At 42.1% G+C, this 13,414-nt stretch overlaps 1 protein-coding gene across 2 annotated transcripts in view; it reads right to left on the minus strand.

Annotated features, from left to right (window-relative positions):
- Positions 1-3,158: 3,158 nt before the first annotated feature.
- The window catches only part of LOC130030156 (casein kinase II subunit alpha), a 51,213-nt gene continuing 40,957 nt past the window's right edge, over positions 3,159-13,414 (minus strand). For both annotated transcript variants that reach the window (XM_056121363.1, XM_056121364.1), the window contains 5 exons: positions 12,174-12,275; positions 10,663-10,763; positions 9,728-9,876; positions 8,061-8,147; positions 3,159-6,047 (listed from right to left, as the gene is read on the minus strand). In XM_056121363.1, coding sequence (XP_055977338.1) covers positions 5,932-6,047; positions 8,061-8,147; positions 9,728-9,876; positions 10,663-10,763; positions 12,174-12,275 — 555 coding nt within the window. In that variant the 3' untranslated portion in view covers positions 3,159-5,931. The remainder of the gene's footprint in view (positions 6,048-8,060; positions 8,148-9,727; positions 9,877-10,662; positions 10,764-12,173; positions 12,276-13,414) is intronic.

The raw sequence follows: 13,414 nt of genomic DNA on the forward strand, positions 1-13,414 counted from the left end.
GGAGCTCACTTTTACTCATGGTGGTGGAGTCCATGCAGAGGCATAGTTGGCAGCTGTTGAGTGGGTGCCGCTGCCGGAGCTTCGATCTGACCTTTCCCAAAACCTGTGTTTACTAAATTGTTGAGAATCAGTGCTTAGCCTTCAGCCATTTAATGCTTCATTAACACTGTAGCACTGTCCTCCCATTATTCATCCATTTGCTCGAGCGGGCACCAGTAACATCTCCATTGTGAGACTTTGTTAGTGTTTTTGGCATATGGAATACGCCACAGGGAGCTTGCCAGGCTCTCCGAGAGGGATGGAGGAATCGAACCCAGGTCCGCCACATGCAAGGCCAATGCCCTACCTGTGGTGCTATCGCTCCAGCCCAATGCTTCATTAAGGGCTTATAAATAAACGTTTCTTTGGTAACTTATGCTAACCTTTGTTCATAAATACAGCAGCAAAGCAAAGCAAGATTCTCCTACTTTCAGACACTTCCTATAACAGTTCATAGTACTTGGGGGAGAGGTGAAAGTGGAACTAAGGATGAAATTATCATTGACTGTGTATATACTACGAGCCAGGTTGGCTGGTTGTTTTTGGGCCACACTCAGTGATGCTCAGTGGACCATACGGGATGCTGGGATCAACCTGTTTCAGCACGTGAAAGGTATGTGCCTTAGCAGCTGTTCTATCACTCCGGCTCCTGAGCCAGGTATGGAGACAAGCATTTCTTGTATGACTCCAACCCCCTCAGCCCTGAGGATTACTGGTCCACTCTTTAAAAATGGATTCTATGATGATGTATAGATTTCTAAGACACGGAAGTCTCCATGAAGGTAAGGCTGGGAAACAACACATAATCAACAAAGTTCAGGTCTTATGTGGAAAAGGGCAAAGGAATCATCATGTATTGGAGGAGAGCAAGAAGTAACTTTGGATAGGGTGAGACCATCAGCAAGTAACTTTAGACGTGGTGAGAGTATCAGCTGAGTTTTTGTTTTTGGGCTACTACCAGCAATGCTCAGGAGTTACTCCTGGCTCTGTACTCAGAAAACCACTCCTGGCAGAGCTTGGAGGACCAGATAGGATGCCAGAGATAAAACCTGGGTCGGCTGTGTGCAAGTCAAGTGCCCTACCCACTGTACTATCACTCAGGCCCTGAGATGTTAACTTTCAGATATTTTTTTAGGGGAAAAAGGACTAATTTACTTATGTATTTTAGTTAACTGAACTTTTTCCTCAAACAGGAAAAGGTCCTGAGAAGGCAAACCTCTGTAGGACACAGATCGCCAATAATTCGACAATATCTAAAATTAAGATAAGGGTAGAGGAAATTACCAGCAGGGAAGTGGGCAAGGGCTTACAATTACTCACACTCTATTCTGATCATCAGAGACTGCTAGGGGTTAGCTGTAGGAAGTGGTGAAAACAGTCTGAAAGGTGGTAAGTGATCAATTCTATTTATAACCATACTTGACAACAGGTAACACAGGAAACGAAAACCAGAATCTGTTAACCAATCTTCAATTTTCTCCATAATTTTAGGACTAGAAGCAATTAAGTCATTTCCTGAAGATCTTGTTTTACAAGGTATGTGTCTAAGGGCCCTGCTCTAACAATTTAGTTTTCCTATTTGTCGTTATATTATAAAGTGGGAATAAATCACATCACACACACACACACACACACACACACACACACACACACACACACACACACAGGGTCCTTTTATCTAAACCACTTTCATCTACCAATATACCTGTATTATTCCGAATAGGGGGCTAGAGTGATCATACAGTGGGTAAAGGTTGTTTGTTTGCCTTGCACGCGCCTGATCTGATCCCCAGTATTCCATATGGCACCTCCAAGCCCACCAGGAGTGATCACTGAGTGCAGAGCCTGGAGTAAGCCCTGAGCACTGCTGGATGTGGCCCCCAAACAAAATACTTGATGTCTTAAGAGTATACATGAGTGGGGTGGGAGAGATAGCACAGTAAAGTGCTTGCCCTGCATGCAGCTGACTTGAATTTGATCCCCAGGAGTGATTCCCGAGTGCAGTCAGGGGTAACCAGAGCACCTCCAGATGTGGCACACCCCCTTCCCCCCAAGAATGCATGAAGAGTCAACTTTTGAAGGAAATGAGATACTTGGATAATGGCATTTCCTCGGATTTCAACTTTCAATTAAAAGTTGTGGTTAAGGTAGAGAGTATAGGGAGTAGGGTGCTTGCTTTGCACATAGCAGATTGGGGTTCCATCCCTGGCATCCCATATGGTCCCCTGAACCACGCAAACTGTGATCCCTAACCTAGAGTCAGGAATAGACCCTGAGCACTACTGGTGTTCAAAACAAAAAACAATAAAAAAGGTTATTAATTGTTAACTGATAAAAGTTGTTAATTGAAAGGAAAAAATGCAATTCAAATTTGTACTAATGTAAATTTACTCATTTACTCATGCCAATAAGAAAATGGTTTCATTTATTTTGATTGTTTCTAATTAAGCCACCAAGTATGCTTCTATAGGCTTACCAGTACATCTTCCTTCCAGCCCAAGACTGGGTGACCCTCCCCACAGGGCTAACTACTATTCACAGGAAACTAGTTTTTTTCTGCTAAGGAATAAAGTTGTATTCACAGACCTTTTTACTTCAGCACCTAAGAGTCTATAAGATCAGTGTCAGGACAGAAAAAGAACATAGAAGGCAGTTTGCCTGGTGTGATGGAATAGAGCATTCCTAAGGAAAGAAGGGCTGATGCCAGAGATCATATTGCGAATAACTTGTAAAGCTAGGATCAAGAACTAAAATGCATCCCTGAGAGGCCGGGTTAAGTTTATTAAGGGCATAACAGGGGCCAAACTCCTGACATTTGTTCCTAACCAATCCCATGAAACAGTGATACCATTTTACGGATGGTGAAACAGATTCTGAAGAAACTCAAGAAGCCAAATATGTGACAGTGGCAGAAATGACACCAATCCTGTTTACTGATATCACACTTTCTTTACTGTAGCTCAATGTTAAAAAACTCGCTGGTTTCCATTTTCCTTGGCCAGTTTTAATCCATCCCCCTTCACATTTCTATCAGCCAAACATTAAATCCAAAGCACATTTTAACTTTTAAGTCATCCATCACACACGGTGTCGGAGAAGCATACTGCTCACGCTGCGGGGACATTTCATTTGTTTAAATGTTTTTATTAAAAAAAAAAAATTAAAGACCTTCATGGCACAACTTCTTCCCAGCACAGTTGTTTTAGTTATACCAATTACAATACAATTACAACCAATAAATCAAGGGGTGGGGTGAAGGGAATGTCTGACTTCAAACTTGGAAAAAAAAAAAGTTAGGTGCCCTACTTCAAACAAGGTTAAAAAATACTTTAAAAAACTTTCTGAGTAATTGCCAATGGAACTGTCTTCTAGTGACAATCTGATTCCAGCCATCTAGAAGTGCTGAGAAATAGTGTCCCAATATAAGGTATACAGATGAGGTAATTTACAACACAGAAGTTGTTACTCTGTAAACCCTTGCCCCCCTCCCCCTCCATTGGTTGTTTTCTTTTGCTTTTTCATGCTTCTGCAGTGACTCCTTAAGTAGCATTTTGAAAAAACTTCCATTTTACTTGAAAAGGCTCTTGGGTGGCATTTCAGAGTCCTCTGCATTCATTCACCTTCAGTTTCTTGCAAGGTCTGAAGCGTTTCCCCACATCAGTCCCAGCTACACCTAAATTCTCTGAGCTACAACGGTAGGATCTGAAGTCTCGATCTAAACCCTTCTCCCCACCTTAGAAGAAGTAATTCATTAGTTGTAAGTGTCCTGTTCAAATCACAATCCAGTGCAAATGTAATCACAAATTGCATCTCTGGCACATCTGGTGCTTTTAGCTTTTGCACAAATTCAGCACAACCCTCACAGCATTCAAGGGCAAAAAAGGTCAAGAACAATAAATACCCTCTGTCAGTGGCCACAAGGAAAAAAAAAATCACCCTGCCACATAGTCCAAATGTTTTCCTTTAAGTTTTCCCTACAGGAGGCTGTAGCTTCCTCTTAAAAATTTGCCATTATTTTCACCAAAGCCACCACCTTGATAAGAGTTATTACTAAAGCCAAGATGGGTTACACAGTTAAGGTTCATTAAGTTCAACTCCTCAAACAAGTATTTTTGTGACGCCAGGTGAGAAGGGCTTGTGAATCTATTAAGTCAAAATGGGGAACTAAGACATCAGACTTCAAAATACATTGGAAGAATTTTTCCTAGTCCCCATAAGCAGCTACTGCAATGAAGTAAAAGGAGAAAATACAGAGCTGATGGTTTTGCTATTGTGCTTAAAAAACTAGGCTTCCTCAGTGAAGCACCTGATAAACTTAGGTGGTTGGATTACAGTGGAAAATCCACTTTACATACACATAAACACACAAAACTGGCGACTTTTCCCACCCCCTCCCCCAATCCCTGCACTGCTGAGAGACAAAACGAGTTTTATGGCAAAGGATCCTTAATCCCCAGAGACGCTTTGGCTTGTGGTGCTTTTTAAGGCCTCTCTGCCCTGCCCAGTACCATGGGTTGAACGAGGGGTGTATAAAAATAGGGGCCTTAGGAAGCCTCCACGGTACTGGGCTGTAGGCCCCTCAGATGTGAACATGAGAAACCCACCCAGCGAGACCTTTACAGAGGGAACTTAAATCTAACCTTGATAAATAAAACCAAACGTTTATTTACACCAAAGAATTCCAACACTGGGTCTTTCACATATGAAGAACAAAGTATTATATACACACACAGCAAGGGATGGCAGGGCTGTAACAAGAGAGTTTTATCATTTCCCCACAATTACAGGTCTACCATTTCAGGTTCACTGGAGACAGCGGCTCTGCTTCTCCTCTCAGATACACTTATCACAGCGAGGGGCAGGCCTTCTCACTGGATGCCAAGTGAGGGAAGGGAAAGGCAGGAAGAAAAGTACGCAGAAAGCTTAAAAGAAATCACTGTGGCCACATCTCCCAATAGCTCTCTTCAAAAAGTTGCTAGCATGAAACCTTTACACGCTATTATCTGCTTCTTTCATAAAAGGCAATAAGTTATACCCAGTAACTAACTGAATTCAAAATGGCCAAGTCGAAACAGAAAAAATTTTGCCTTCCCCCCCTCCTCTCTGCTCCAGAGCATGTTAAGAGATCTATGGGGCAAAAAAGACCATGGCAAGAAGCGTGGGAGAAAAAAAAAATTAAGAATTTAAATGGAAACTCAAATCATTAGTGAGTAGGAGGACTGGGGGATAGGTCAATAAGACATGATTCATACCTAACAAGTTTTCAGGATCTGTCTGCACTTTGGGTAGACTTTTAGCATCTCAATGTAACACAGATTTCCACCAGGTTTGCCAGGATAACCCCACCGAAGCACTTCTGGAGTAAAGTGATAGTGATTAGCAGTACACTGCTCTGACAGGCTGGGTCCTCCCCTTCTTTTTGTTCCTTCCCACCTTCCTTGAGAAGCTCCAGTTTTGCAATCTCTGGAGAAGAACATGAGAGACAAACCCTCAGACCGTGGAATGGTGGGGGAGCAACGGGCATGGGAAGAAGTCTCTACCCGAAAGCAGCGGCTGGGATTGGGACTGGTTTACCTTTGTTTTTAGTGATAAGGAACTGAATTTGGACGGGGAGAGAAAAATCTGTCCGTGAAATATTCCACCTGCAAGTTAATTCTTCAGGGAATCCCCTGAGTTATGAAAAGTTCGAGTTAAAAAAAAGGGGGGCAGGGAGAGATAATTAGCCTATTATAATTTTTTTTAAATGACTGAACTACTATAAATCCACAAGCAACGGTTCAGACACGGTGCTTCTGAAGAATTTCACCCCTCTCTGCCAGGCGCAAGCTGCATCAAGGAGAGAGTGGACTCCCTCCCACCTCTGCTCAGGCATCAGGAGAAATGAAGGGGCCATTACTGCTGAGCGCCAGCAGCAGCTGGAACAGGCATCCCAAGGGGGTTGGCAGCAGCAATCACTGGTGAGCCTGCCAGAGGTCCAAGGGGTGAAGGGGTTGGCACTGAAGAAATCCCTGAAAGAAACAACTCACCGTGAGCCAGACATATCCACTATGAAAATCTTACTCATTAGTTTTTCATGATACAAATCTCAAAAGTGATGCAACTGTGGTCTCTCTTTCAAAATATTTATTGTACACAATACTGCACTGCGTTTGACCCTGTGTAACTGAAACCATGAAAAGGACAATCATATGTAAGGCTAGGACTACACTAAAAGCCATTATCAGTGGGAAAGAGTACTTCCCATCTATAAATAAAAATAGTTGTTTGAGAATTTACCTTCCTTTGCTTTCTTCATTATCTGTTATGTTTGCTCTCAAGCAGCCTTTTCTTTGTTTTTGGACTGCACCTCACTGTGCTCAGGCTTACTCCTGGCTCTACTCTCAGGGATCACTCCTGGCACTGTCTAGGGAACCATATGTGGTGCTGCTCACTGTATTATCTTTCTGGCTCCAGCCTGTTCTTTAAATTTCTTTCTTCTTTGTTTATTGTTTTGGCCACATCCTGCAGTGCTTAGGCCTTACTCCTGGCTATGCTCAGGCCATACTCCTGGTGGACTTAGGGGACCATACCGGATACCGGAGAACAAACCCAGGCAAGTGCCTCACACCTGCTGTACCATCTCTACGGCCCCAATGTTCTTTATTTTTCAACAATTACACGTATTTTTTGAACAGGTAATAATATGGTCACATGGTTCATAATACAAAAGGTTCCAAAGAAGATTCACTGAAAAATCTTGTCACATTGCTTGGCCAACTGACAGCACCATTTGGGGGGAAAATACCCTTTGGCAAATATTTTATGCATACACATAAGCACAGTTTTTATAAGAATATGCACATAAGAATCAAAGATAAGATTTGGTTATGTGTTCTTTGTGATCTTGGACATGGTTCTGTATATTGCCTTTTAAAATTTCACATTATCTTGGAATTGAAGCTAGAGAAGAACATGAAACAATATTCTCTGGCTTTAAATTATCCTCCTAAGTGGATTCCCTATAGTTCACCTAACAGTAATTAGTCCTTAAAATTCTTTGGATAAATAAATAGCCTCACTACCACAAGTATACCCTGATGGCTGTTGCCAACATGTCGAGTTCATACAAGATGGGCCTATGCGTGTTTTAGAATAATTGTATCCTGTACAAACCCTACTCGACTGCCCCCAATTTCTTTTTCCTTCTTTTTGGAGGGTGGGAGGTTTGGACTACGTCTAGCTGTGCTCAGAGGATCACGTTGTGCCATGGATTAAACCCAGGTGCCTGCACACTACTGACACAGGTTGGATCCCAGCACCATGAAGGGTCCCATGAGCATCACTGGGAGTAAAGTCTTGAGGGCTGCTTGGCATGTTCCCCAAAAACAATAAAATGCAAATATTAAAAAGTGTGTATGTGTGTGCCAAATGAATAAAGACCAGGCAACCAATGTTACTTTAAACTGATAAAGAATCTTTCTTTTGGAATGTTAGTCTAGAAGAGACCATTATTAAAATTTAGGTATTATCAGTAAGTAAATTAACCTCCAGTGAAATGATGGTTTTCCTGTTTACCAAACTAATTTAATAAACTACTGTACATATCTGGTAGTAGAGTCTGTCCATATGATCGTTCAGTGGTAGCCACTGCTGGTACAGGGCACCAACATGTTAAGACAATAGGTGGTCCAAAGGAGGAAAATGGATCACATAGAGGGAGCTAAATTAGTAAGAACTGATTGCTACATGCAGTTGTTTTTTTTTTAAACGAATATACTGACCTGACTTATCAGTAAGTAAATTAACCTCCGGTGATATGATGGTTTTCCTGTTTGCCAAACTAATTTAATAAACTACTGTACATATCTGGTAGTAGAGTCTGTCCATATGATCGTTCAGTGGTAGCCACTGCTGGTACAGGGCACCAACATGTTAAGACAATAGGAGGTCCAAAGGAAGAAATTGGATCACATAGAGGGAGCTAAATCAGTAAGAACTGATTGCTACATGCAGTTTTTTTTTTTTAAAACGAATATACTGACCTGACATCATATTGGCGCTGCTGACCGGCGTACTGCCTCCTGCCATGCTAGATGAACCCATTCGAGCCTGGTCCTTCACGACAGTGTCTAGAAAAGAAATAAAAGATATAAGTTTTTTGAAGAAAGAGTAGAAGGATGGAGGACATACCCAGGCTGTTCAGTGCTTACTCCTGGCTCTGTGCTCAGGAATCATTTCTGGCAGTGCTCGGGGGACCATATTGGATGCCAGGGATCAAACCCAGGTTGGCCATGTGCAAGGCTTACCCGCTGTTCTCTCTCTGGCCCCCAAAAGGTTAAGCTTTAATATTAAGCTTTTATGTGCTTGAAGGATTAAACTAGTGATCTGGCAATCATCCTCATAAACTGCATTTTATTTATATTGTGTGTGTATGTGTGTGTGTGTGTGTGCGCGCACGCGCCAAACTGGTTGTGCTCAGGGTTTACACCTGGCAGACTTGGGGGGAAAACATGGGGTGCTGGAGTTAAAAGCCAGGTCAGCTACGTGCAAAGTAAACGCCCTACATGCTGTACTATCTCTTTGGCCCCTATATTCTGCATTATTTCCAGAGTGCTAAGGTAGTAAATACCTTTATTATGAATATAACAAGTAATATAAATTAGAATTATCTTGCCTTTTAAACATTTTAAACTTCTAAATTCCTAAAGTAGAGAGTAGAGATAATTAAGCGTAGTATAGTTAAAATGAATCCCATTAAGGTCTAAGTAGACAAAACATATATAATTGAATCTGGTCAAACAGTAACAGATGATCAGTGAACTGTTTTACTGCTGTTCACAGCTCAGCCATCAAGAATAGCACCACAAGTTTGTGCAGATCAGGGCTATGACCAGATGCCAGTCTCAATCTCAAGCAATCTGTCAGTTTGCTACAGGTGGAGGAGAGCAGGCAAGAGTATAACTGATTTACAACAAAGCTACCCCTTCACTCAAGACTGACTTAATGTTGATGCTAACATCACAGTGTGAAAAGGGTGTGTCCAAGTGGCATTTTCACTTGCTTTCTCCAGGAGAGCATAACTCTCAAAAACTTAGATCAAGATGTTCACACATCTTCAAAACCCAATAGCTCTTCCAATATTTGTCAAAGACAGGAGAGAAATAGAACTGCTTGTTCTAATACAACCAAATCAAACTGGCCATTGACAAGTGTCACCCACACCACAAGAAAAGCAGCTTCTTTAGGAGTTAAAATGTGTCAGGACTCTTGAGACATGAATTTTTCCAACATTCTATAGGACAGGTGCCAGAACTATCTCCATGTGATAAAAATGAGAAACTTCACGGGTGAAGTGAGCTATAATGCTGGATTCAAATCTTTTCTGTAGGGCTGGAGCGATAGCACAGCGCGCAGGGTGTTTGCCTTGCATGTGGCTGAGCTGGGTTCGATTCCTCCACCCCTCCCGGAGAGCCCGGCAAGCTATTGAGTATCCCGCCACACAGCAGAGCCTGATAAGCTCCCCGTGGCGCATTTGATATGCCAAAAATAGGGAGACGTTACTGGTGCCTGCTCTAGCAAATAGATGCACAATGGGAGGACAGTGCTACAGGGCTCTGGGCCTAGAGTCTTTCTCTCTGCATATACTCATCTTTGCCTTGTACACTCTTACTGGGTAGGCCTCAGCAGGCTCTTGAACAGCTGAACTCACAGAAATAGGGGTGCTCCATGGCCTCTCTTGCAGTGAGCCGTGACTGATGGTCGTATCGCAGCAGCTTATCCAGGAAATCCAAGGCCTCTGGGCTGACAAGATGCTGGTTTTCACTGTGGACAAAGCGCTCCCATCGCTTACGGGAGTGCCTGCGGAGTTAAGAAGGAGGGATCAGGCTGAGGGCTAGAGAAGCCGAATATTTCAATGCTAAATTTCTTCAATGGTTAGGAGCCTAGGCAATAAATAGCAAAGGACCAAAACCTCAGAAGTCACGTACCATCCTGCCGCTGGGAAGGCCAAAAAAAAGCTACCTGAAGAGACTGAAATAGCAGAAAAGGAGTGTAGAGGATAAAATCTGGGAAATGCCATTCAGGATATTTTATAGAGTTGAATTCTCCTATGTAGCAAGAAAAGGAGATTCATCGCACTTCTGCCACTTGTCCAGCAAATTTGCATCAGACAAGTCCACCTCTTCCTGATAAGCAGTGAATGAATATTCTGTCTCGTCACTCTTTTCAGAATCTGGCCGTCTGCATTTAAGTCTTGAAGCATCTACTGTCAACTTCTTTCTTTCCCTTCTTTTTTTAGGGCGGGGGCACACCAGGAGGTGCTCAGGGCTCATTCCTGTGGGCCGGAGACACCCTACGGGGTGCTGAAAATCTAACACAGGTTGGATGTGTGCAAGGCAAGCACTTTACTCCCTATACTATCTCTCCAGCCCGAATTTATTTTGACAAAACTATAAGCCTTCTAACTAGAATCACCACTCAATCCAACATTTATATTAGGCCTGCCCATGGTCCATCCCATGGCACAAGGACTACTGATATAATTCAGCAGTGTTTGGATATAGAAGATATGTATTTTGAGCAAAGTATCAGCTTACAACCAAAATGCTTAAGGCACAGATGCACAGATTTTGCTTTGTGACTTACCTGCCCAAAATATCATTGAAACGTGGATCTAATTCAATGTTGTATTTGTCAATATAGTCATATAAATCTTCTGTCCCCAGAACTTTGGCTATCCTCACCAACTAGGATTGAAAGACAAAAACCCACACCACAAGCACATTACATGATTAAATCACAATTAAACACGACAGAGTAACAGAATGGGATAATCATGATTCCCAATGCAATTTACTTCAAATGTGTGTGCACAGCGGGGTTATTTCTAATAAAACTTCTTCTGTTACCACTTGATCTGAAGATATCCAAAAAGGGAAATCTTGCCTTTTTTTGTTTTGGGGCCACACCTGGTTCAACACTGGGGGGTGACCTACCTGATGCACTATCTCTCCAGTCCCAGGAAATCTTACTTTTCAACATGATTCCTTCCCTTTAAATTTATCACCTTAATGAAGGTTTTTTTTTTTTAAAAAACTCTCAACATAGGTAAAGCCATCACTTCTAGTAAGCTCCCTGTGCATATAAGACTATTCTTGCAGTTGCCTGTAGTTTCTTATTTGTGTGTTTATTTCCCTTACTAGATAATCGCTGAGCAATCTGAGGAATAACTACTCTTTATTTCTCAATCCTTAGTGGTAACTGATTTTTCCCCCCTTGTCTGTTTTTGGGCCACACCTGGCAGTGCTCAGGGCTTATTCCTGACTCTACACTCAGGGATCACTCTTGGCAGGTATTTGTGGGGGAGAAACAAACTACATGTGGTGCCGGGGAACTGAACCTGGGTCAAACACAAGCCAGGCAACTGCCTTACTTGCTATACTATCTCTCCATTCCCCAAACTGCTATCTTTACTAAAGAATTCAGGTGCCTTCAACTGCTATCAGTTCTGCTCAAGCAAGGCAACAGTAACATAAGGTTTTGGAAACAATTTAGGTTCTCTTGAAAAAAATGTTCTCTGATCTTCGAAAGGAAGGAAAACTCATACAAAAAACAACATCTGTATTCAACTTAATTTGTACAAAGGGACAAAAGAATCACAAAAATAGCACAAAAAAGTAACATGTTTGAGAAATCAATCCCAGCTCTAAAAGTTCACATTGAGAAAGTCTAAGGTAAAGACCTATATTTTAAATGTATATTTTGCAATAAGCAAGCAACAAGTGTTTATAAGAAGGTACCTCCCAAAATCCCTATTTGAGTACTACTGTCAGGCTGACAGAACAAGCTCTGAATTTAGTACACTCAAGAGATTCTGTAGGTCTCCAAAGCGGGCTAGGAATCTCTAGGGCTTTTATTAGTTTGTTCACTTTTCGGGCCATACCCAGGTGATGCTGAGTTATTTCTGGCTCTGCACTCAGAAATTACTCCTGGCAGTGCTTAGGGGACCAAATGGGATACCAGGGATTGAATCCGGGTTCAAGGCAAGAGCCTGTCTGCTGTACTCTCTGTTGCCTCATGGGAAATTCTAGTTTTAACAAGATTTTCTGAAGTTTCTAATGAGACAGATCTGGTCTAATGTGAACAACATATATCACCTGATCATAATTATCATGTCCATGGAAAAATGGCTCCTTCCGAAAGATCATACTGGCCAGCATACAACCCAAGCTCCACATATCCAAACTATAATCGTACATCTGCATTAAAAAAAAAGTCAGTTAGTTACTATATACAAAAACAACTGGTCATTTCAACTACAAAACTGATCATCCAAATATTAGTATCTTTTGTTTAGAGCAAGGCATTCCTAATGCTTGGGTGGGTCACCAGGGCTATACCCAATAATACTTTTGAGGGACGAGGGCATAGAAGTGACAGGGACCAAATCCAGAACATGCGTTCTACTACAGCCACACTTTCAGTCACCGAAACTACTATCTTCATATCACTAACTAACTTCTTTTTCTTACAGCATCAGGAATTGAACCTAGGACCTCATACTATATGCAAGAGCTTAGAGCTTTACAACCCCAGTCCTTTCATATTTTCCAGTCTGTTTAATGCATTCTCTCTCCTCCATTTTAAAAGTCAATTTGTACTCTGGGACAGAGGTAGCACAGTGAGCAGGGGGGCTTTCCTTGCATGTGGCCAACCTGGGTTTGGTATCCTGGCATCCTGTATCTTCTAACTGAAGATATTCCTTCCCTTTAAATTTATCACCCCTTATTTATTACCCCTTATTGATGGTATCTTGTATTTCTCATGAGAACTGCCAGGAGTTCTATCAACTATCCCATGTACAGAGTCAGGAGTAAGCCCTAAGCACCACTGGGTGTGACCCCAAAATAAAATTTGTATACTCTTTTTTTAGCTATACTTGTGTTATTTATTTTTTTGATCTGGAGCCATACCTAGTGGAGCTAAGGATCTACTTTCGGCTTTGTACTGTTGAGGGGCCACTCTAGATGTACTTGGGGAACCATGAGGTGCTAGAAATTGAACCTGGGCCTCATGCCTGCAAAGCATGTACTTCAGTCTGTTAAGCTGTCTCTTTGGTCTTTAATTACTTTTGTTTGGGAGCCATATCTGGCAGTGTTCAGGAATTACTTCTGGTGGTACTTAGGGGACGATATATAGTGCCATGGACAGAATTGGGGTTGGCTGTGTGCCAAGGCAAGCATCTTATTCTTTTACTATCCCTTCAGCCCCGAGGATGTTCTTATGTAAGCTGAACAAGAGTAATTCAAGATGCTGGAGATAGTACAACGTATAAGGCACTAAATTGTATCTACCTAATTTTACTGAGGGGGATCTCAGGGGGGAAGGACACAATTCT

Source organism: Sorex fumeus, unplaced genomic scaffold, assembly GCF_029834395.1.
Source record: "Sorex fumeus unplaced genomic scaffold, SorFum_2.1 ptg000044l, whole genome shotgun sequence".
NCBI lineage: Eukaryota > Metazoa > Chordata > Mammalia > Eulipotyphla > Soricidae > Sorex > Sorex fumeus.